General features: G+C 40.3%; 1 protein-coding gene across 1 annotated transcript in view; it reads right to left on the bottom strand.

Annotated features, from left to right (window-relative positions):
- Positions 1-1910: 1910 nt before the first annotated feature.
- MARCHF11 (membrane associated ring-CH-type finger 11) overlaps positions 1911-21606 on the bottom strand; it is a gene marked incomplete at its 5' end in the record, with an annotated part of 91575 nt that continues 71879 nt past the window's right edge. Inside the window, one exon of the mRNA XM_019646193.1 lies at positions 1911-2504. Coding sequence (XP_019501738.1) covers positions 2182-2504 — 323 coding nt within the window. The remainder of the gene's footprint in view (positions 2505-21606) is intronic.

Below are 21606 nucleotides of genomic sequence, written 5' to 3'. Positions count from 1 at the left end.
AAGGCAGCCCAAGTTGGAATTACAGCATTGACAATTCAAAGTTATTTATGTCATAACTCATATTGCATATTAAATTTTTAAGCAGTGCATTTAATTCTCGAAATATACCACACACACACACACACACACACACACACACTCAGAATGTATGAGTTTTTCTGCAATCATTTTAAGGGTGGTATGTTTTGTTGAGTGGAAATGCTGCCAGATCCTTACTCCACCATTGATTCAGGTCAAATGAAGGTGTGAGTGTGTTAGGAGGCGGCGGCTGTAATGACAGTGAGGGGAAATAACAGATGTAGACAAAAGGCATCTCTACCCCACACAGATGGTACAGAGGCTCTCACCCACTGCCTTTTGTTTTCCAGTAAGTTGATCTGAAAACAAACTGTACACTAATTAAAAAGGTGAGTTTGCTAAATACACTGGAGCAGTGATAGTCTAATCTGCATCTAAAATCTCTATCATTTTTAATACAATGCTCTAAACAACAGTACCCACAATTATTCTGTACGAAATGTGGTGTTATGAGTGATTAAACTGCCCAAGACAAATATTAACACCTTGGGGGTACAAGTAATGGACTGTTGCTTTCACAGCAGATTTGCATCCCTCGTGTCTGTTAAATAATCTGCCTCCCTGTTCCAGGTGACAAGACTCTGAGAGACTGCGACCAGCCTCAGAAGACTGTCTTGGACCTCTCAGTGCCACATCCAGGGCTGTGCTCCTGCAACGTCAGATTAAAACAAACAATGTTTGGAGTAAGAACGTTTAACACTCTCACTTCCTAGATTTGCCCTTAAGTGGTTGCTGAACTTTCCTTGCTTCCTGATTGGCTGATTCATTCACATTTCTTCAAATTGTCACATCCTTAACTCATTTGTGACACAGTTTTTTAACTGGAAAAGTATTATTTCAAGTGTTGGTAGAATTTCCTATTTAGGAACCACAATGCTACCTGAAAACATTCACTATTCTTAATCATTGAAAGGTTATTTTTAGAACGTAGACTACAAAGCATTTTATTTCATGTGATCAATTACTTCAAGTGACCTGTATGTTTGACTCATGTTTCTAAAGAAAGCAGGACCACCTGCCTCCTCATCTATTGTCATTCCATTAAAATGTGCCATCTACCTCCATTAGAAAGATAAAAAGGTGGAAAATCTCCAGGTACCACTAGTTAGCAACCTGTTCCTGGGGAGTCAATAGCCTCATTTTTCTTTTCCTCTTTTCATTTAAAAAGTACTTATCTAATGAAAGAGAAACACTTCTCACTGCTGGTGAATATATTTCCCCAGGACTTCATTCAACTAAGTAATAGGATCAGTGCTTAAATGATTAAGTAGGTATGTAAGCTTTGGCAAAAAGAAAATCTAACTAAGATGGTACTCATAAAAATCAAGACACTAATAATTAACCAAAATTGTGATAGGTCTACAAGAGGCTTATGCAAATGTGAGGCAGCATTACTACTATACGCTCAATGAGGCAACATTTTGGTGACCTTTTAGGGTTGTAAGTGTGTAGGATGTCCTGCCCATGTAACATGTACTGGAGTAAAACGATTCTATTCCACTCACCCTTATCTTTTATAAGCTCTTGGTACTGTTTCTGAAGTTAGAAAACAAGCCATAATTCCTAAAATTTGCATTCCGGGTGACAGGTTATTTAATCTCAGCAAAAGTCATGGTCAAGTTTGCCCACTAGCAGGAGGCATCAGGTTGGGAACATTTGGAAGCACCTCTAGGCTGCACCGTTGGCAGGCACTTTGGAACCTGCCAAAGACATTCTAAACTCTTCCCCATTCGTGGAATGTCTGAAAAATTACACATGGAGCACAAAGTTTGATAAAAATATATTTAAAACAAGCGAGAAAAAAATAGTTTTGGCCTTAAGGATAACTTTCATCATTTCTTTAACCAAGTAGATTTAAATTATATGTAAAATGATTTCAAGTACTAACTTAGAAAATATGTGATACATCAGAAAGCAAAGAACAAGAGGACTCTTTTATTTTTTTCAGAAAAATGTATTTGCAATTCAAATGTTCATATAAAAAGCATAAATTTTAAAAAGTTCAGAGATGTGTGTTTTTAGATGTGTTATGGTGTTGCCGTTCATTGCAATTACATTCCAACATATGCAGCAGGGTCCGCACTGCACCATCAGATACTTTTCTCACACGGAAGTCACTCTCATCACAACCTCCCCTGAGCTGTTCTCTTCTGACAGATCTTCATGGGGCCGCATCCGATTGAACAGGTGTAATAACACGTACCCACACTGAAACCTTGGGGAGGTCAACTGCGTTGGGTGGACCAAGTTCCTGTTCCGCAGAGCCGTCAGCGGCAGCCATAAAGTCCTGCTCGTGGAAGACTGTCCCCGGCTACTTTCTTCGATGTCTGTGGCTTTGTCGTAATTTAATACATCCCAGTGTAAGTTAACAGCTCGCCAGCGCTTAAACACTCTGTACACTGCAGCTCCCTCATGAACAATGAGACCTACAAGTCCAGAAAAATAAATAAATAAATAAATAAAGCCTGGTCATAATCAAAAGTTGGGAATGCTATTTTGCATACAATTAAGAAATTTTTTTAAATGGTCACATCTCTTACTCATTCTCTTTAAAAAGTATGGTATTTTGACTACTCAAATATTTTGGCTAATGGCAAGCTACTACCCGTATGATACGGGGATAATCAATATTCAAAGAATAAGAATCTACTTCCATGCAGACAGTAAAGTTATCATGGATATAATTTACTTGCTCCAATAGCCCAGAACATATCATGGCCATTTCATTGCCTTAGGGGAATCGTTAGGTTCACACTGATTCATTCAACATATATTTCTTGAGTGCCTACTGTGAGCTAAACAATGTGCTAGGGGCTTGGTCCTAGCTGGCAACTTAATTGGATGAAGAGGTTGATAGTAAGGTCCATGCCATTACTATCCTCAGTACCTAAAACAATGCCAGGAGGTATAGCTTTTTGTTATTTTTACCCTCCTCAACAATTCAACAAAAAAATGTTAAGCACCTACTTAAAGGCTTTATGTATACTATCTCATTTGGTTCTCATCATAGCCTCATGAAATAAATACAAGCATACCCTCCGTTTTACAAGCAAGAAAACCAAGCTACAGGGAAGTTATGGCACTTGCTCAAGAACAGACAACTAGTCGCGGTGGAGCAGGAATTCAAACACAGCAGGCTGGTTCCGGGTCCTTGGTCTTTGCTGCTGCACAGGGAACTAACTGGGTGATCACACGCTTCTAAGCCGGAGTCTCAAGAAAATAACCTGGGTCATACAAGAACCTCAGGGACCATACACTGGCAGTGAGTGAGTCGGATGTGGCGCCTGACACATGGCATGTCTGCCGTCCACCCCAGATCCCACCATGCCCTGCATTCTGCACACGTTTATATTTCAGCACAGAGTCCAAGAGCTTTTGAATTTGTGACCCCCTCACACAAAGCAGTCCCTGGGGGGAGGTTCCGTCAGACACACTTGTGAGGAGGAGCTCCTTCTTTCAGGAGGTTGACGTTCCATTGAAAGTCTGTGGAGAGGTCAGTGAAGTCCTTTTTTAGATGGACTATGGCACGTAAATAGAATGCATCAGATGACACCACCATTTTTTAACAATAAATTGGAAGATGAGCAGATCCTACCTCCCCAGCGTTCAGAACCTTGGGTATATGCCCTCAAGAACCTCTCATAAATGTGAACAAGGGAGCATGTTCAAAATGTTTATTTACTTGTTTGTTTTCGAGGATAAAATATCACCACAATCCTAATGCCCTTAGCAGAACAGATAGTGTGTAGTGTGTGAAACCAAAGGACTATAGCAATGAAACGCGGTCACAGGCACTGACATGGATAAACCTCCAAACAATAGTAGAAATCTCAAAGCCATGATGAAAAAAAAAAATGGACGTTTCAGAAATAAATGATTGGAGTGAAAAAATAGTATACATTTTTATGGATACAGATATATATGGTAAAAGTATAAAAACCATGTATGAGAAAAATCACTGAATTCACAGTAGTGGGATGGGAAAAAAATGAAATGAGATTAGGGAGAGAATTCAAAGAAGGCTTCCAAATATATCTCTAATGTTGCATTTTTTTCAGCTGGATGGTGGGGATATGGGTGGTCAACATATGATTCTGTATACTTTTTGAGTACCTAAATAATTCATAATTTCAAAAATTACAGAGAGTTTATTAGAAAAATTGATCTAAGATAGATTGAGGAAGAGACAACTGAAGTAGGAGAGACAAATAAGGAGGCTGCCCATAATGTGTGAGGAGTAGAGTAGCAGGGGGACAAAGCGATAAACTAGGCAGAGGAAAAACTGACAGGAATTATAATACAAAAATGGGGGAAAGTCAGAGTCCCATACTTTCAAGGCTGAAGGAATGGGCAATTGAAAGCATGGTGAGTACAATGAGTAAAAGTTTTGAACACGTTTTTGTTGAGATTATGTCATCTTTTTGTCAGGTAAAGCAATACCAGCTAGGCAATGGAGCTAGCCTGCCCTTGGAAAATCACACGTCCCTAACAGCACAATTTAAGTTTCATATCACTCCCTTACCAGGAGATCCACTTCAGATATGTGTGACTTAACAGCATTCAAGATATTGTCACAGGCCACTAAAAATGCTATGGGCTAATAAACAAAAATGTCTTCAGCTCAATTAATAAGAAGAAGTGTAAACATCTGTTAATCACAGCAATTTCAAATAATTGTTATGATCAATTTCTTTTTCCTAAGGAGTAATCAGACTTGGCCCAACTGATGAGATGATTTTGGGAAATAGCCACAATTAGAAGTCTACTACCAGATTTTGATGATTATATTATTAGTTTTCTGAAATCCCCATGGCCAAAGATTTAACTTTCTGGTTCTATTTTTCTTCCTTAAAATGCAAAAATGCAGTTGGAATACCTAATCCATACATTCAGCAGGATTGTATGAAGATAAATTGGAATTCACCAACTATAAAGCACTCAGGTTTCCTCGAAGATGGTAACTATATAAACACCAGATATTATTAATTAAAAAATCAATAGTAACTCTACGTGGTGAGGAACATTCATTCATACTAATCACAGAACCATTACAGCTTGTGACAGGTTCATTGTAGGTAAGTGCAGTGATGGGGGGACAGCTTCACCAGGGAAAACCACTCATTTTACAGAATCCTATTCTCTTTTTTATTGATTTCCTTTGAAAGGCCAGAAATCAGATCATTTCCTAGAGCTTAAAGTCACTTTCTGGGCATATATTCCTGGTAGTCCTTTTCTAAATACATAAATCCACCCAGTGTGCAGAAATAAATCCCACCGATCTTTATAGCACATTTTGAACCTAATTTAAAGAGAACTACTTGAGGTTTTCATGAAGAACACAGTCCTCTTGAATTTCCAGCTTCATGTGCTGCCTCTTAATTGTATTTCAAGCGATGCTGAGATTGTGTTTTATTCCCCATGAGCATTCAAAATAACTCCTTTCCCCTAGAAGCTGAAATTTTACTGAAATATGAGGATCTTCATTCCACCCCCGAGGCTGTCCACTCTGTAATGTACATTTCCCCCCTTTCTTCTTTAAATGTTCTGGAATTACAGCAAATGCCTTTTGTACTAGTGGCTATAAGAAGATATGACTACTAAATCCAGGGGTAAGAATCCATTCAATTCTAGTTCATGTGTTGAAAACCCAGTTATCAAAAATCATGCAACCATCCTTTCTTATTGATGTTTGTTTGGTCTCTTGTTCCATGACTGAGAAGCACACTTTGCAATCACTCTCTGAGTAATACAAGTTAAGCCTTGAAAATAATTTGTCACCTTGACATTTCAGGTCATGAGAACAGGCTTAGATTTACTTTTTCATCTGAGTCACTAAACCTGAAGGGACAATCAATAATTTCTACAAAATCTAATGTACTAAATATTTTAGGATACTTGCTTACATTATTAATGGAATAAATGTCAGCAAGGTGTGATTCATGGGAATTTGGGCTTTTAAGAGTTGAGGGGTGTGTGTGTGTGTGTGTGTGTGTGTGTGTGTGTGTGTTTGGTTGGTTGGTTGCTTGCTTTTTANTTGCTTGCTTTTTATCATTTCCTTGCCAGTAATATTTAATTGGAGTACCCACTTATTGATGTGCAAAAGGACATTTTTGTTAGGAAATAATCTTTAAAAACAAAGCAGGGTTAAATAGTTTCTGGTGTCATTGAAATAAAAACACAGTGTTTATGTAGGTAAAATATATCCCAAGTGGTGTGTTAGTTGAAATTCTTATGTAATGGTAGAAAATGAGCTAATTACCCAGGGAAATGATGGGGAAGACTGTCAGGTATATGTGTTCACACACATGCACACACACACACACACACACACACACACACACACACACACACCCTCCACGTGTCAATGTTCATTTCAATATAGACACGTGGTATGTTATAATTAACAGAGACTTCTAAAATTTATGGTCAAATATAAACAAATTTTGATATTAACGACCAAAGCCACTAGTAAAATCATTTCATTTATAGTATCATCAGTCTCAGCTTTTGTTCTAATAAGTTTGGTTATTTTTCATAATTTAAAAGCCCAGTTTTTATCAAGGCTCTATCTTGATAGCCAAGCACTGTGCTGCATGCTTTACATACACAATTTTCATTTAATCTGGATGACAACTCTAGAAGTAGATACTATTACTGAACAATTTCATGGTTGAGGAAATTGAGACCTAGAGAGATTTAACAACTTGTTCAACATCATGAAACTCTAAGAATCAGAGATGAGATTGGAGCTCAAATTCGTCTATAAGCAAACCTTGAGAACGACAGTCCTACTCGTGCTAAATTTTCAATGTAAGGCAGCCTCTCCTAGTCATAGAATGATGACCAACTAAGAGACCTTACTATGAATGAAATGTATCTATCTCCCCAAAATTCCTATGTTGAAACCCTAGTCCCTACTGGGACAGTATTTGGAGGTGGGACCGTTGGGCGCGTTATATTAATATTCAGTCATAAGGGTGGGGACCTCATGATGTGATTAACACCGTTATAATAAATGGAAGAAATATGAGTTTTCTCTCTCTTTCTCTGTTGTGCATACACCAAGGAAAAGCCATGGGAGGACATCATGAGAAGACGGTCATCGGCAAACTAAGAAGAGAGCCCTCACCAGACACTGAATTTGCCAGTACCTTGACCTAGGACTTCCCAGTTTTTAGAACTGTAAGAAATAAATGTTTGTTGTTTAAGTCCCCAGTCTGTGGTATTTTATTACAGTAGTTCAAACTGACTAAGACAGATCTTGTAGATAAACTACATCCCCCTCATTGAAAATATGAGTAAATTAGGTCCTGGAGACTGTGGTTTGGGCAAAGTCACACAATTAGATGCCATTTTTGCTATCCTTGTGTGTCATTGCCACCGTTCTATCTCTAGGACTGCCAATGAAACAGCTCTTCTCCCTTCCTCACCCACAGCAAGGAAAATGGTTGGAGAGCCTTCTTTGAAGGCAACACTGTAAGCAGTGAGAGCTTCATCTGGTAAAACACACTCACCCTGAGCCTTCAAACAAGTGCAAGACCCTGATGAAACCACAAAGCAACACAAGCTAAATAAAGCCCTCTGCGCTGTTCAGTCAAAATGACTCATGGGAGAGCTAAAGAACTCACGACTCACAGCAGATATGTGGCCAGAAAAGGCTGCTGACTGTGAAAACGTCCAAGCTGTCCAGGTTCGGTTTTACCATTCTCCTTTGCCTAGATGCTTCCCTCTCTCTGAAATTTGCACATAACCAACTCTCTCTATAGAACCCTGTGTCATTCTGAGAAGTCAGCATGCACCTGAAGAATGGGGACTTTGGGTCCCATTTGATTCCGTTTAAGAACAGTTTAGAGTCCATCTCATAAAATGGACCACTTTTTACTTCTTCATTTTCACCACTATTTGGTGAACACTAGAGCATGGTTAGATCAAAGAGCGTTAATCAAATGAGACTTTGGCCCAAGATACCCATTGTTGCAATAATCCTTGCTAGAATGTAATAAAATGCATTAACCCTCCTAGCACTTTTCCCCAATCTACCCCAAATTTAAATGCCCAACAGTCATGGAAACTTAGATGTGAGTGTAGAGGTGATCACTTGAAAAGTCACTCCTCCATTGTTGAATTTTATTAATATGAATCTTGAAGAAATAATCAGTCATTACTGCTGTGTATGCTGAATGTTTTGGGGGCTGAACAATGTATGGAGCTTAAAGGAAAAAAAAACAGCAGTGAAAAAATATAAAACTTAGCAAGATGAAGACGAAAAGCAATACATGTTATCGCAGAAGTCACTAAATTCACAAAACAAAGCTATGTCAAACTGATATCTTAAAAGCCAGGTCTCTGGGGACCATGATGTCCTAATTATATATGTAATATATAATTATATATGTAATATATATGTGAATATGTATTTGCAATGTTGCCCATATCAGAACAAATAATGTAAAGAAATATCCCGCATAAAATACACTTATATCTATAAAAGATGGGTTGATTTTTCTATTGTTGAATATAAAAGAAAAAATATATAGATATAGATATAGATATAGATATAGATATATGTTCACAGAACCAAGTTGACAATGGCATACTGGTCATGACAGCTTGAAGTTTAGGGGCTTAACACTCAAACCATTGGTAACAAAAATCTGTGCAAGAACTGATAAGGACAACGAATTATTCAGGAACATCCCAAGCCATGAAATCTTTTGACACCAGAGGCCAGCTAATTTTCAAATATTGATGATCTAACCCACCCCACCTCCAAAGTAGATCACACTGCACATGAAGAAATGATTCTTAAATAATGAAGACCCTAAATGATTGTTTCTCTGAGAACTCAGAAAAGAAAATTCACGGTGCTTGTCCTATAACCACCACTCTTTGTGTCCGCCCCCTCTCTGCTGCATGAAATCTGCAGCCATCAGCCTGGATGCAAAGGCACATTGGGCTGCATCTCCGATGCTGATGACACTACTGCCTGAGAAGAGAACATGATGGCCAAATTCTACCAAGGAGTGCAACCTCTTCCTAACTGGCAGTGACTGAAGCAGAAGGTCCTGGCATAGGCTGAATTTGCTTCTTGACCTGACATTCTTATTTCAGGTAAGGACCGTCCCCTAAGTCATAAGCTGAAACCTGGGAATCACATAGACCCCTCTCTTTCCTCTTGAGCTAAATTCTGCTAATTCTGACTTCTTAGCAAATCTAACATAAAAGTGTAAATCAAAGAATTCCCCAGAAGGAGCACTCTCCTACATTTGCATGATGCTTCAAGATCCAGATGCTCTCATTTTCTCTCTGAATCACTCAAATTTAACCACTCCCTCCTACCTTCTACCACCACTCCATCCAAGATATACCTGTACTGTTGTACTTGTATAGGAACAGTTTGTTTATATGCCCATGACTCCAGTCAGCTGTGTGCCCCATGAGGACAAGAACCCTATTTCTACTTCAATGCCTGACACACACAGGAGGAATTCAGTAAATCCTTGCTAAAGGAGAGGGAGCCAGAAAGAAGACAGTAGCCATCGCTGGAATCTAAAGATGACAAGGATTGACTTAATCTAGTTGTGATAGTGCTATCAAAACAGGAAAAGGTCTCAAGTATTTTTCTTTGAAATGTTAGAGTAATATTTTAAGAAACCAAAGACAAACTGAGACATGTGCTCCAAGACTAGAGATAAAAAGAGTTTCAGGGATCAGGGCCCATATTTCATGACAGTGGACTTTGGATCCAAGAGGGATCTGGGGAGTGTGTGTGTGTGTGTGTGTGTGTGTGTGTGTGTGTGTGTGTGTGTGTGTGTGTGTGTGTGTGTCTTAAAGGAGTAGAAGAGCTAAAATTATTTACAAGGATTTGTTTTCAGCCCCAATAAATTGCAGCAGCCTCCCCCTCTGGCTTGTTGGCCTGGTCATCAAATGTTTGCCTGTATTGAACAATCATGAACCGAGACAGTTACAAAATGGCGGTACCCAGGCAGAGAGCCTAAGAGGCAGGTATGGATTCCAAGCCAAACAGGGCGAATAAAAAAGGTGCTGCCTAGTCGTCTGACCACCTGCTTTTCTAAGAAGCCAACCCATCAATCAATTATTTCAATGATAATTATATTCTTTAGTAAATGGGAGAATCTCCTGATCTTCCAATTACTAAACGTGGAGCACACATCTGCCATTAGTATATTCACAGAATATTCCTCGAAAGTTGCAAACTTTGTTATACAATTATAAAAGATGTGATATATTAAACTTGTATAAGAAGATTAAACGAATTCACTGGAGAGAACTGTTATATCATCCAAGTTTCCACCCAAAAGTACTTGAGAAGAAAAACAAAACTATAGCTATTATTTCAATAAAAGAAATAAAGGAATGAGCCCAGTACTTTTATAGATAACAAAGGTATCCTGGAATGCTCATAAAACTGGAAGCATGGATTAGAATCAGTATAATTTCAGCTGAATGCAACTTCAGTTCTGTCCTTCAATTCATAGACAGGTGAAACACCTTGTAGCAACGGTTTAATATCATGTACCACATGAATCAGAAGTGGACAAGCATAGTCACTGAATGTCAAAATTAAAAAATATTGGGTATGATTTAATCCAACCCCTTCATTCAAGAGCTGGCTTGACAAAGGGTTCTTAGTTAGAGTCCAAGTCCAGAATCAGAGCCAGACCCCTCATGCCTGGTCCCGTGTGCTCGCTCCGTAAGAACTCAGACCACAGGAGCCACCTCTGGGCCAAGCCAGTCATCACCAGGTCTCTGGCCCAAGCGATATTACACCAACTATGAAGCAGATAGAATCAGAATCTCTTTTCCTGACACCAGAGGCTGAGCTGGTAAGTCCTCCCTCCTCTGGCCTTTACCCTCCAGTGTGCACAACAGCATTTGGACAGGAGATGGGAGCATTACAACAGTGACCCTCACAATGTCTAAACAAATCACTCTGCGAACCCCGAGGCAACAGTATTTGGTTAAAAAAATCTATCAACCTCCATCTTCTGTGTTAATTAAAGCTTTTAGGATCAGGAATCTACTTGGACACATTTCTTTTCCTTTCCCAAGCTCTACTATATGAACTAAAGCCAGTTCTTAGAAGGAGACTATGAGTGGATTTTTCTTCCTGGGAAGTAGAAACAAACACCACTAATTTCTCCCCCTTTTCCTCCAATGGATAAACTGTCTTCTGCGAACTCACTGAACACGATTTTATTAATCTGCAGAGTGAACCACAAAGGTGCTGGTTGTTTTATTTTTCAGGGTGAGAATAATATTTTTAAAAATCTGAACTGAAATATCTAATTACGTCCTGTTTATCTTTGTGACCTGTGATAGGCTATTTCATTTTTCTTGGCCTTGTTTTTCATTTCTCTTAAATTGTACAGGCAGTGGGCAAAAATTCTGAACAGAGGCTACCACCTAGCAATAAATAAAATTTCTAATTCTTCGATTTCATTCACACATCAATCAGATTCATTTAATTGAAAATGTTAAAAACGATTTTTAACCAGAATATAAAAATGCTCAGACTTCCAGTGTCCTTAATATTCTATTCTGTGATCTAGCAACCAAATTCAAGGTTGAGACGTGATTCTTTATATAAATAATTCTTAAAAAATTGTTTCACTCAGACCAATGGAAAGAGAGAGATGGCTTTGGTATGGTTTATTAAATATTTTTCATTCTCTTTACTATGTTTCTGTACATTTTGGTTCTATTAATGTAAAATAAATGACTAACGACTTCACAAAAGAGCTACATTACCTTGGGTTTTTAGGGGGAAAAAATTCTCCATGTCTAATCTAAAATCAGCTCCTTCGTCCTTCAAATAAAGTATTTATTCATGATGCCATGTCTTAGGTGTTTGAGACAGCAAGTAAAGAAGTAGTTTTGCTTTTTTGAATAGACAACAATATTTTTGTAAATTAGCCATTCAACTCAGCATATAAGGAGGGATTTTTACCAAATAATACAATTAACTGACTCACATAAATACACAGGCTCTGGAGGGACAGGGTCCGGATCCAATCTTGGGTCCCTCTTCCAATCTCTATGACCTCGGGGAAACTGGTTAATGGTACCTTACTTTTCTCATCTCAGATGAGAATAATAAACGGTATGTACACCTCATAGGATTGTGGTGAGGATTAAATGTGAAAACGGAGGTAAAAGGCTTAGGATGTTGCCTGGATCATAGAAGACATGATCTTAGCTATCATTGGAGACACGGTATTTAAAGCCTCATTTCCACGTATTTGGAAGCAGTTAAAAACATGTATGGGCCTCATTTCTGTGTTCATCTCTATGGTTCCTCATGACCCAAGAGTTTGTCTCCCCTCCCTCTCAGCACACGCAGTCTCTCATCCTTTGTGTTGTACATAAAAGCATCATTTAAGAGAATAATCATATTCACATTCTCTTTGGTAAAAAAAGTTCTTTGCTGTGAAATAGAGCGAGGCCAGGAGAGCCCCGAGGAGGGGGGGCCAGCTCTGAAGAACACTGTCCGGGTGCACAGGGCAAGGACGCTGCCTCCTCTTGTCACGCATTAGCACACAGCCTACTTTGCCCTCTCCTCCGAGGAAAGCTTCCCAGTGCCCAGTTGAGGTGGCCTCTTTAATAACCTCATTTCGGGTGGCCTACAGATACACTCCGATCTCTAACATTGCAATTGCTCCCAACCCCATATGTTTAGAATTTCCACAACCACTCTTCTGGAAAAGAGTCAAGTCACAGAAAGAGTAAAATTGCACAAACACACACACATGTGCACACTTGTCTACAGAGTGAAGCCACAGCAATGCCCGCTCCTGACCTCTCAGCTGCTCTCCACCATCATGGGTGACGTGTCCCCTGACTCCTGGATCTCCTCAGTCCCCTAGACCCACTTCAGGCCCAAGTGGATGACTCAGTCAGGACCTGACGTGCATAAGCTTTGCCCTCAATGTCCGTCCTTCACTCCAGCCTGGGTCTTTTCCTTCCAACAGCAAGCTCTGGAACCTGTTGCTGATAGCCACACAGGCGATGCTTCGCACTCCCCCATTTCCTTAATCTCAGTGCATCCTGTTCCTCCTCCTGAACACTCAGAGCCCTTGGGCTGCACAATCTTGCTCCAATCCACCAGCTTCTTTCTGGCTGTGGGTCCTTCCCTGAGAAAGCACGCCCCGTCCTGTGACCACCCTCCCACCACAGGAGGTGAAAGGCAAGGTTGAGCTTGCTGGTGTCTTCCAGCAACTCTGCATACAAAACCCCATCTCAGCCCAGTCTCCCCATTTCACCACTCTGCACTTCTCGCCCCTACTGGGTAAAAATGCAGTCGCAAAGCCATGGGGACTGGGGCCACCCCTGCTCCCACCTCAGGAGGGCACTCGATCATGCCCAGTGTCTCTTGGGTCAGCTTCCTCTCCCAACACTCTCAGCAGTTGAGCGTCATTTTGAACGCTCTCCCGACTCCTTTCCCCCACACTGTGCTTTCTCTGTCTCGGCAGATGGCCATACTACCTACTTGTATAAGAAACGGGAGGTCTTTTGCAAGGGGGGCTGTTCAGTTTATTCTCCCAGAGTGGCAGATGCAGCCATCTCAGACGTGCCATACTCTCTTCCCGCCTGCCCATCTCAAGGACACCAGGTCCCCCCATGCAAAGCAAACCCTTCCCCTGCGTGCTCAGTTCTATCTCTGCCTCCTCAGGGCATCAAGCTGTCCTTTCCCACCTGGTCTTCAATCCATGCCTACCCTCTACCATTAAAACAGACAGGAACCTTTCTCAATTCCACACACCACCCCTCTAGATTCTGCCCTCATTTAATGGTGTCCTTTTTCAGCCAAGATTTGTGAACTTATATTCTGAGCCCGCTTCTGCCTATGCCAGCCATTCTCAGCCTACTGGTGTCTATCCATCCAACCCCTACATTGCCAAACCCGGGGAATACACTTTGGCTTTATCTCACCTACTCTTGACACGGCATCTGGCGGTGCTGGCCACTCGCTCCTCCTCCCTGACGTTCTTCCTCACCCCGCCTGATCCCACTCTTCCTTTCGCTGGTTATGCTCCTTGCTGCCTTCCCTGCGAGTTGCCCTGTGCTCCTCAAGCTGCCGCTCATCTCACCTGAATCACTTTCCTTGCAGACTCTGGTTTCCACGACCAGATATAAATCTCCAGCTCAAATTTCTATCCTGAGCTCCAGGCTCCCAAATCCAGCTCCTTACTGGCCATACCCACTTAGATTCCCCCAGAAACTCTACAAAAACAAAATATTCAAAAGGAACTCATCATCTTCTCACTTGCCCATCAATCAGCCTCTGTGTGTCACATCTGTCGGCCCCTCTCTGTTAGTCCTCCCACCTCCGCCTTACATCCATTGAATCGATGGCCACCTTATAATTAACCGCTTTTAACATTCTAATATTCTAGCAGCTGCCCCTGCAGTCTTAATGTTGGCCTAATCCCATGCCGGGATTATTGGAGTATCTTTCTCACCTTCCCCAGCATGGCTCCCGCCAACCCGCTCCTCTTCAACATTCCCTGGCTATCGAGGTCCTTTCTTCAATACCAAGTTAAACCATCAGGTGCAGACCACTGTAGGGGCTCCCTGAGCTTTCAGCTTGGTCCCACTGCCAAGTTCCGCTATGTGATCAGGCCCTGTTTCCAACAAGCATCTTTTGCTCTTGCCACACCAAGTTACAAATATTACATGTTCTCATGTGTTGACAAGTCTGGCCAGTTGCCTCTCTCTGGCGACCCTCCCGCTCTTCTTTAGAAGTGAGCTCAAGATTTCTTCCTCCCATAGACTTTACTGACCCTAGGTATGATTAACCTTCCCCTATCTGCTCTCCCATATTATTTACCTCTTGGAACTTTCCATGTTGTAATTGAGTTGCTTATTTTCCTGTCTCTCTCCAGCAGCTGGAGAGCAGGTAGCATGTTATAATTCAGGGCTAGGCAAACCTTTTCTGCAGATAGTCAATATTTTAGGCTATGTGACCTGATGGTCTCTCAAAAGTTTCAACTACTTATTGACAACATATGAATGGATACGTCTGTATTCCAATAAAATTTTATTTATGGGCACTAAATTTTATATTTGATGTAATTTTCATATGTTGTAAATTAATGTTCATCTTTTGATGTTTTTCAGCCATTTCAAAATGTAAACACCATTCTTGGATCATGGGCTATACCGAACATCCCTGTGCTACTTGCATCTCCACCCTGCACCCCAAGCTTTGGACACAGTAAATACTCAATGACTGTTGGCCCAATAGATGACTAACGCCTCTTTGGCTACACTGCCCCCAATTGAGAGAGATGGCTGAGAGAGTCACGCTATTCCCTAGGAAGGAAATAGAAGTCAACAATAACAACATATTTGGTCTGCTGCTTTGCTAATTATGCCAATATTTCTCTAAAAGAACTTGAACTTTATAAGGTCAAATGGAAGGAAGGTGTGGGGTTGGATTTTCTCCCTCAAGGAGGCCTGAAGAGTTAATTAGCTTTTTGAGAGACCATTTCAGGCACAGCATGAAAGGCAAGTAACAAAAACAAGTTCCCTTCTATTTAATTTCCTGGGGTTTTAAAGGCAGCAATATCACTAATAACTAACAATGATAATAATCTTTAGAGAAATTGGTAAACATCAGTAGGATTAAAGCATAGAAAAACTTATAATTTGTACCTCCAGAGTAAAGAGATAATAATGGTCTTCTCAAAACATACAAAGTGTAAAACTTTGTTTTTCCTCTACGAATTTTGAACTGTAAAGGTCCAGTCTGCCTCTCCCTCCAAGGGGCCTGAGGAGAATGTGCTCAGAAATTAGAACCGTAAAGGACCTGAGGCTTGGAGGGTAGACTCCCACTTGCTTTTCAGGCTGACGATACTGCATCAGACACTTTCTAAATGAAGTTGTGGCATTTCCTGGGGCATGAAGCATGCTAAGATATTCTGAAATCAGGAAATAATGATCCGTGCTTGTAAAGGAATTCTATTCTAACAAATGACTCCAAACAAGCTAGCAGAGCATGCAAATCTGGTAACAGTCATGGCTGCAGGGGTGACAGAAGCTGGCAGCATGACCAATCTCACAACACAGCCCTAGGACTGGGAGGGACTCTGAAGGGAAACCCAGAGGGGCTCTGGGTCAGAGTGGAAGATTTCTACCCTCCCTACACTAGCAGGTGGGCCAAGGTCAGGCTCCTAAGTAGCCAAATTGTGGCACTTGAGGGATGTACGTTCCCAGTCAAATTGTAGATCAGGAATGGGAGATGGCTGATAGTCTTATGTCGGAGGAAAAATTGTGGCATGAAGACTCAACATGAGAATAAATACTGGGCGAATCAACTTCCCTTGTTATTTTGCCAAACAATGTTGAAGTGGAGCTCCTTTTTTCACAAGTCTATGATTCACACAGACTTATCCACATTAATGCTTCCTATGAAACTCAGAATGAGACAACGGCAACAACACCTCCTACAATCTGCCTTCCACTGTAACACGGCGCCAGCCTGGGCACTTAGGCAGCCTTCTGTGCCCCAACTCCATGGCTAAATGCTGACTGTTGACATTCAGAGCTCTGTTTTCCTGAGTGATCCCAGGAGCTCAGATCCCAGACTTGGTGGTGGTGGTGGTGGTGGTGGTGATGATTGGGGTAGGAGCAGGTGGAGTGTGGTAGAAGGTTGAATCTGGACTCCTAATGTTTTGTGATGGAGAAAATAATCTACAGATATTTGAATTCTTAGGATCAAACTTGTTGACAATTTTGAATGGGATGGGTCAGGTGTGAGGGTGTTGGTGGCTGACAGCTATCATCTCCACTCCCCACAGAGAAAGTATCTTCAACGTGGAGATGGCCCATGTCATCTGGTCCTGGCTCTCCTTAGGGAGGGCTAGGAAAGAGCTCACTCCTGTACAGGCTGGAAAGAGTTCGGTGAACACGCGTGTTCTCTTGGCAATTTTACATTTTCACTTGGAGCTATCTGATAATTTTATATTTATCTATAAATAGTTTACAGCTTAAAAAATGCTAACTCTCTCCAATGACCCGAGGGCTGCCCATTTTGCAAACCTTGGCAACTGTTGCTCTTCCAAGCATATTCATCTATGTGGTCGATGACCCTGGGCGGCTGGCTACTTAAGAACTGGGGGCTTTCCTGTGCTCTCCAGCAAACTCATTTTTTTTTTTGCTCTAAATTATGGCATATTTCAATTCCAGTGCTAATGTCTAACTCTTTCAGTAAATATGCTTTTCACCTAAAATATTTTAAGAAATAGTCAAGTTCTGAATCATGCTGTGAAGGGCCAGAGAGCATGGAAAATTTTAAACAGGAGCAAGTCTAAAAGTCATTTATATTTGCTTGGAATGCATTAGAAATTTTTTCCTTAGTTGATTTACTTCCTTCATTATGCTTTGCTTGTGCCAATTGCTTTATACTTGAAAGCAGCCACAGGAAGGAAGATGACCTGAACGTACCGTTTTAGAAAAAAACAACCTTGGCATTAAATAGACGACAGGTCATCCTTGATGGCAAAAACTCGTATGTGGTAACCAAGACTTTGATTATCCCTAAATATTTGTCAAATTTCTTCACTTTTCCTCATATAATACCAAAGAATGAAAAAATGTACATTTTAAATTCCATGTCAATAAAATGTTAGAGCATGTGTTCTTTTAGCTGCTTTGCCTAGAGGAAAAAAAATAGCAAAGTGAAGCAATATTAAAAGTAAGTCAGAAATATTACCTTCGCTTTTAGAAATGTAAACATATGTCTAATATCATCAGTCTAAGATCATGGGAATATGTTGTATTTATTTATTGTTCTGAAGTTCTACAACAAAATGTGAATAAAAGTTACCAACTGGGAACTCTAAATAGTTTTCTTGTGTACGAACAAAGTTGCTTTAGCTAGATATATTACCAACTATGAAAAACAGATTTTCAAAAGGGCTATAATAACAGTGATAAAATTTACATGAATTTTTTAAATATTTAGATGGGAAATGTAAGAAAATAAAACTATGATGGAGAGTACGACATTTCTGCAGAAGGAGCGTTTTTTTTCAGTATTGACCATAATTGATACAGTGAGGGGAAAGCATTTTGGTCTGATCCTCATTCTAGTATATCTCAGATTATTTTTCAAAATTCCTTAATCTCTGCAGCTTTCAAAAGCAAGACAGCATAAACAATCATATTATACTTTATTTCATTATTTCAAAAGAGCCCTGAGAAATATTTTTGGCTCCTCCTGATGGGTGTGTGTGTGTGTGTGTGTGTGTGTCCGTGCTCCAATCTGCATGCTTGTGCTTTAATTTGAGAAATAAAATAATACAAAGAACAAGCAGTGACAGAATCAGTGCTTTCGCCGCAGAGCCAAATGACAGAGAGAAGCAATTTTTCTTAAAGCAATTTCAGAGAGCACTTTCGACACACACACAAGAGACAGGCCAATGAATGAAATGCCCTCAGTGTTAGCAGTGTAACAGAAGACGCTGGCCCCAGAGCGCCTTAATGTGCTGGGGAATGGAGGGGTTTGGAGAGGCAGCGGTCTCCAGCCCCAGTCACCACGCTGGATTGCATTTTTTAGAAAGAATAGCCTGAGTGCTTACAGCAAAGATCATCAGTGTGTCCCTGCACATCACATCCCCGGCATCCCCAGAGACACCAGGGGGGACGAGCTGCATATCCGCATGGCCCTGTGTGGCCACTCTTATTCTCTTAGATAAAACTGCCCCACAGACCTAAATATTTATTGGATTTTAAGAAAACAAGTTGAGTGGTGTTAAATATAGTTTAAACTACCAATTACAATGTCAAAAAGTGATATCCATATTTGCCAAGTCATATCCAGTTTGGGAAACTGGAACTCCTGTATATTGGGGAGGGGGTGCGTATAAATTGGTAAAGGCTTTTTAGGGTGCAAAATGTAACATGTGCTTATTACTCAAACCAGACTTTCCACTTCTCGGAATCCTGCCTACAAAAATACATAACAGGATGTCCTTTGCAGCATTGTTCCTAGTGGTAAAAACCGGGAAAACCTAAATATCCGCCAGTAGAAGAAAGTTTAAGTAAATCACATACATCTGTTCTAATGAGAAAAGAGCTCTAGATCACACTGCTGAATGAAGAAGACTATTTGTTTAATAATACATCCTGCTGATATGAAAAATAAAATGCATCAATATCTTGGTACCCAGATCTGGAGGATATACATCAAAACGTTGAGGGGACATTTCTGCAAATGGAGTGACATCACAGAAAGCCCAGTGTGAGTAAAACGGACTTTTTTACACTTTATATATTTCACAATTATAAGTAAAAAAGACTTTTTAATTTGAATATGTATATATGTATGTGGACAATTAGAAAAATTTCTAAAAGAACACTAGTAATTCGAGTTTTTTAAGTTTTGTAACCATAAGCAGTTCCTTCCCTTAGTATCTCTGGAAAGATCAAAACATTTTCAGACATGGGTTTGGCATGACTTTATAGTGTTAATCAGATTAAGTGTACGCACTGCTATCTCTATTTCAGGAATCCCGCTCACATAATAGGGTTTTAGTTTTAGTTCGTTGCTTCTACAAGAAACTGAGCTCACCTCTATTCTACCAGACACCAAAATGACTTGGTAACTGCCCTCACTTTTTAGAAGCAAGTTAATCAAAGGACTCCCTGTCCTTATGGCCATCTCTTAGTCCCTCAACCTTTTAGTCACTAATCAAACACATCCCTCTGATGGCCCAAACTTCCTTTGAATCGCATGACCAATGGAAACGAGAGCCTTCTATTTTCTCAATGTGCAAAGTATGGCGGTAACAACCAGACCCCGTGCCCAGCGCTTTCCGCCAGCATTTGCTCTTCATTGCTGAGTCTGCTAACCTTGCTGTGGCCACTGTGAAAATCTTAGGAGGGAGTCAACGTGAGCTTCCTTTGGTTATTCCTTCTCCCTAAATGGCTGCCCCTGGGCTATAACATCTGACTTAAATCCATTATATTAGTTTTCCTGGTGCACAACTATCGTTTGAATGCCATCTATTTAAATATTTAGAAGAGCTCCCCAAATATAAGTTTTATCTCTTTGTACTTCCATTGGCTTAAGGCATGTCTCCCTCTTACGGCTGTCTACCTCTTGAGCTGCGCCCTCCCACCTTCAATGCCCTTCCTTCTCTTAACCCTCTTAAGCTCAGCCTCACGTTATTCATCTCTTGTGGAACAGTTTCTTTGTCATTAAGGAAACACAACCTATTTATATAGACACGGTGAAACGTGTTAATCAAGCCCTTACACGTTTATTGGGTCGTCAGGAAAGTCATGACATATTTTTCTATGTTTTTCAATGCAAAAATACGTCATGACTTTCTCGACAACCCAATATAATTCCATCATCTCGAAATCTGTCCAATATGTAGCCAACTAGCCACATGTGGCTATTTAAGTTAAATTTAAATTAATTTTAAATAAAATTAAGTTTAAAATTCAGTTTCTCGTTCTCACTAACCACTTTTCAAGTGCTCAATAGCCAAAAGTAGCCAGTGTCTAGGGTACTGGATAGTACAGATATACATTTTCATCACCGCAGAAAGTTCTACTGGGCAGCCTTGATTAGGTATTTCAACTACAATAGAACCTAGACCCTCGGGAGACTTCAAAACTTCAATAGCAAGAAGAAACTGGATCTTGGGAAAACAGAAAATGCATTAATTAATAATGAATGAAAGCAACAAACAAATTCACTGTGTCTGGAAACAAGTAAATAAATTTCCCCAAGTAAATAAATTTTCTACAAATCTTTACATTGCTATTTAAGAACCCAATAATACTCTCCTCCTAAGTATTACGTACACCTGGCTGGATTACATTTTTTTATTCTGAAGTAGTCTTCTATAGATTTTCAGAATTATTCTTTAAAAAGAACATTTATGAATCTGTCAACCTGTTCCTTCTCATTTAGGTATAAACAAGTTTGAAAAGATTAGCCAAACGGGAATGTAGGAAGGTTTCCAACTGCTTAAAGCCCTCTGAATGGCAAGCCAATCTTTCATTCTCCAACAGTGACAAGAAAGCCATCTCCCATTTGCAAAGCATCTATTCATTCATTAGCCTGCTTGGCTCTCACTGGCCCATGAAACCTGCCTGAACCCTGTCTGCACACAACGCTCCAGCATTAATCTCTCTCTGTTTTGTCTAACTACCATCTCCTGTGCATGTTTCCATAACTGTGCACATCCCACTGTATTCTGGTTACCTACTTACATGTCCACCCTCCACCCTCCACATGTGGCTAGAAGCTACTTGGGGGCAGGAAAGCACTGACTCTTATTTGTATTCCTAGCATTGTGTCTGGCACACAGATAGTCCTGTATAAATATTTATTGAATTGAGCCGAGCAAATTGGATTCAAGGCTGTATGTAAACCTGCTTTTCATTCTATTCTGACTCAAAGTCTTGCTGTCAGGGGTATCTGAGGTATAAGCAATGTACTCTACTTTCTTTGCCACTGCCTGCATTTAATTAGCAGACATCTGAATT

This window comes from Hipposideros armiger, unplaced genomic scaffold, assembly GCF_001890085.2.
Source record: "Hipposideros armiger isolate ML-2016 unplaced genomic scaffold, ASM189008v1 scaffold_98, whole genome shotgun sequence".
Taxonomy (NCBI): domain Eukaryota; kingdom Metazoa; phylum Chordata; class Mammalia; order Chiroptera; family Hipposideridae; genus Hipposideros; species Hipposideros armiger.
The sequence above is the reverse complement of the archived record's forward strand: the minus strand, read 5'-3'. Positions and strand labels throughout refer to the sequence as shown.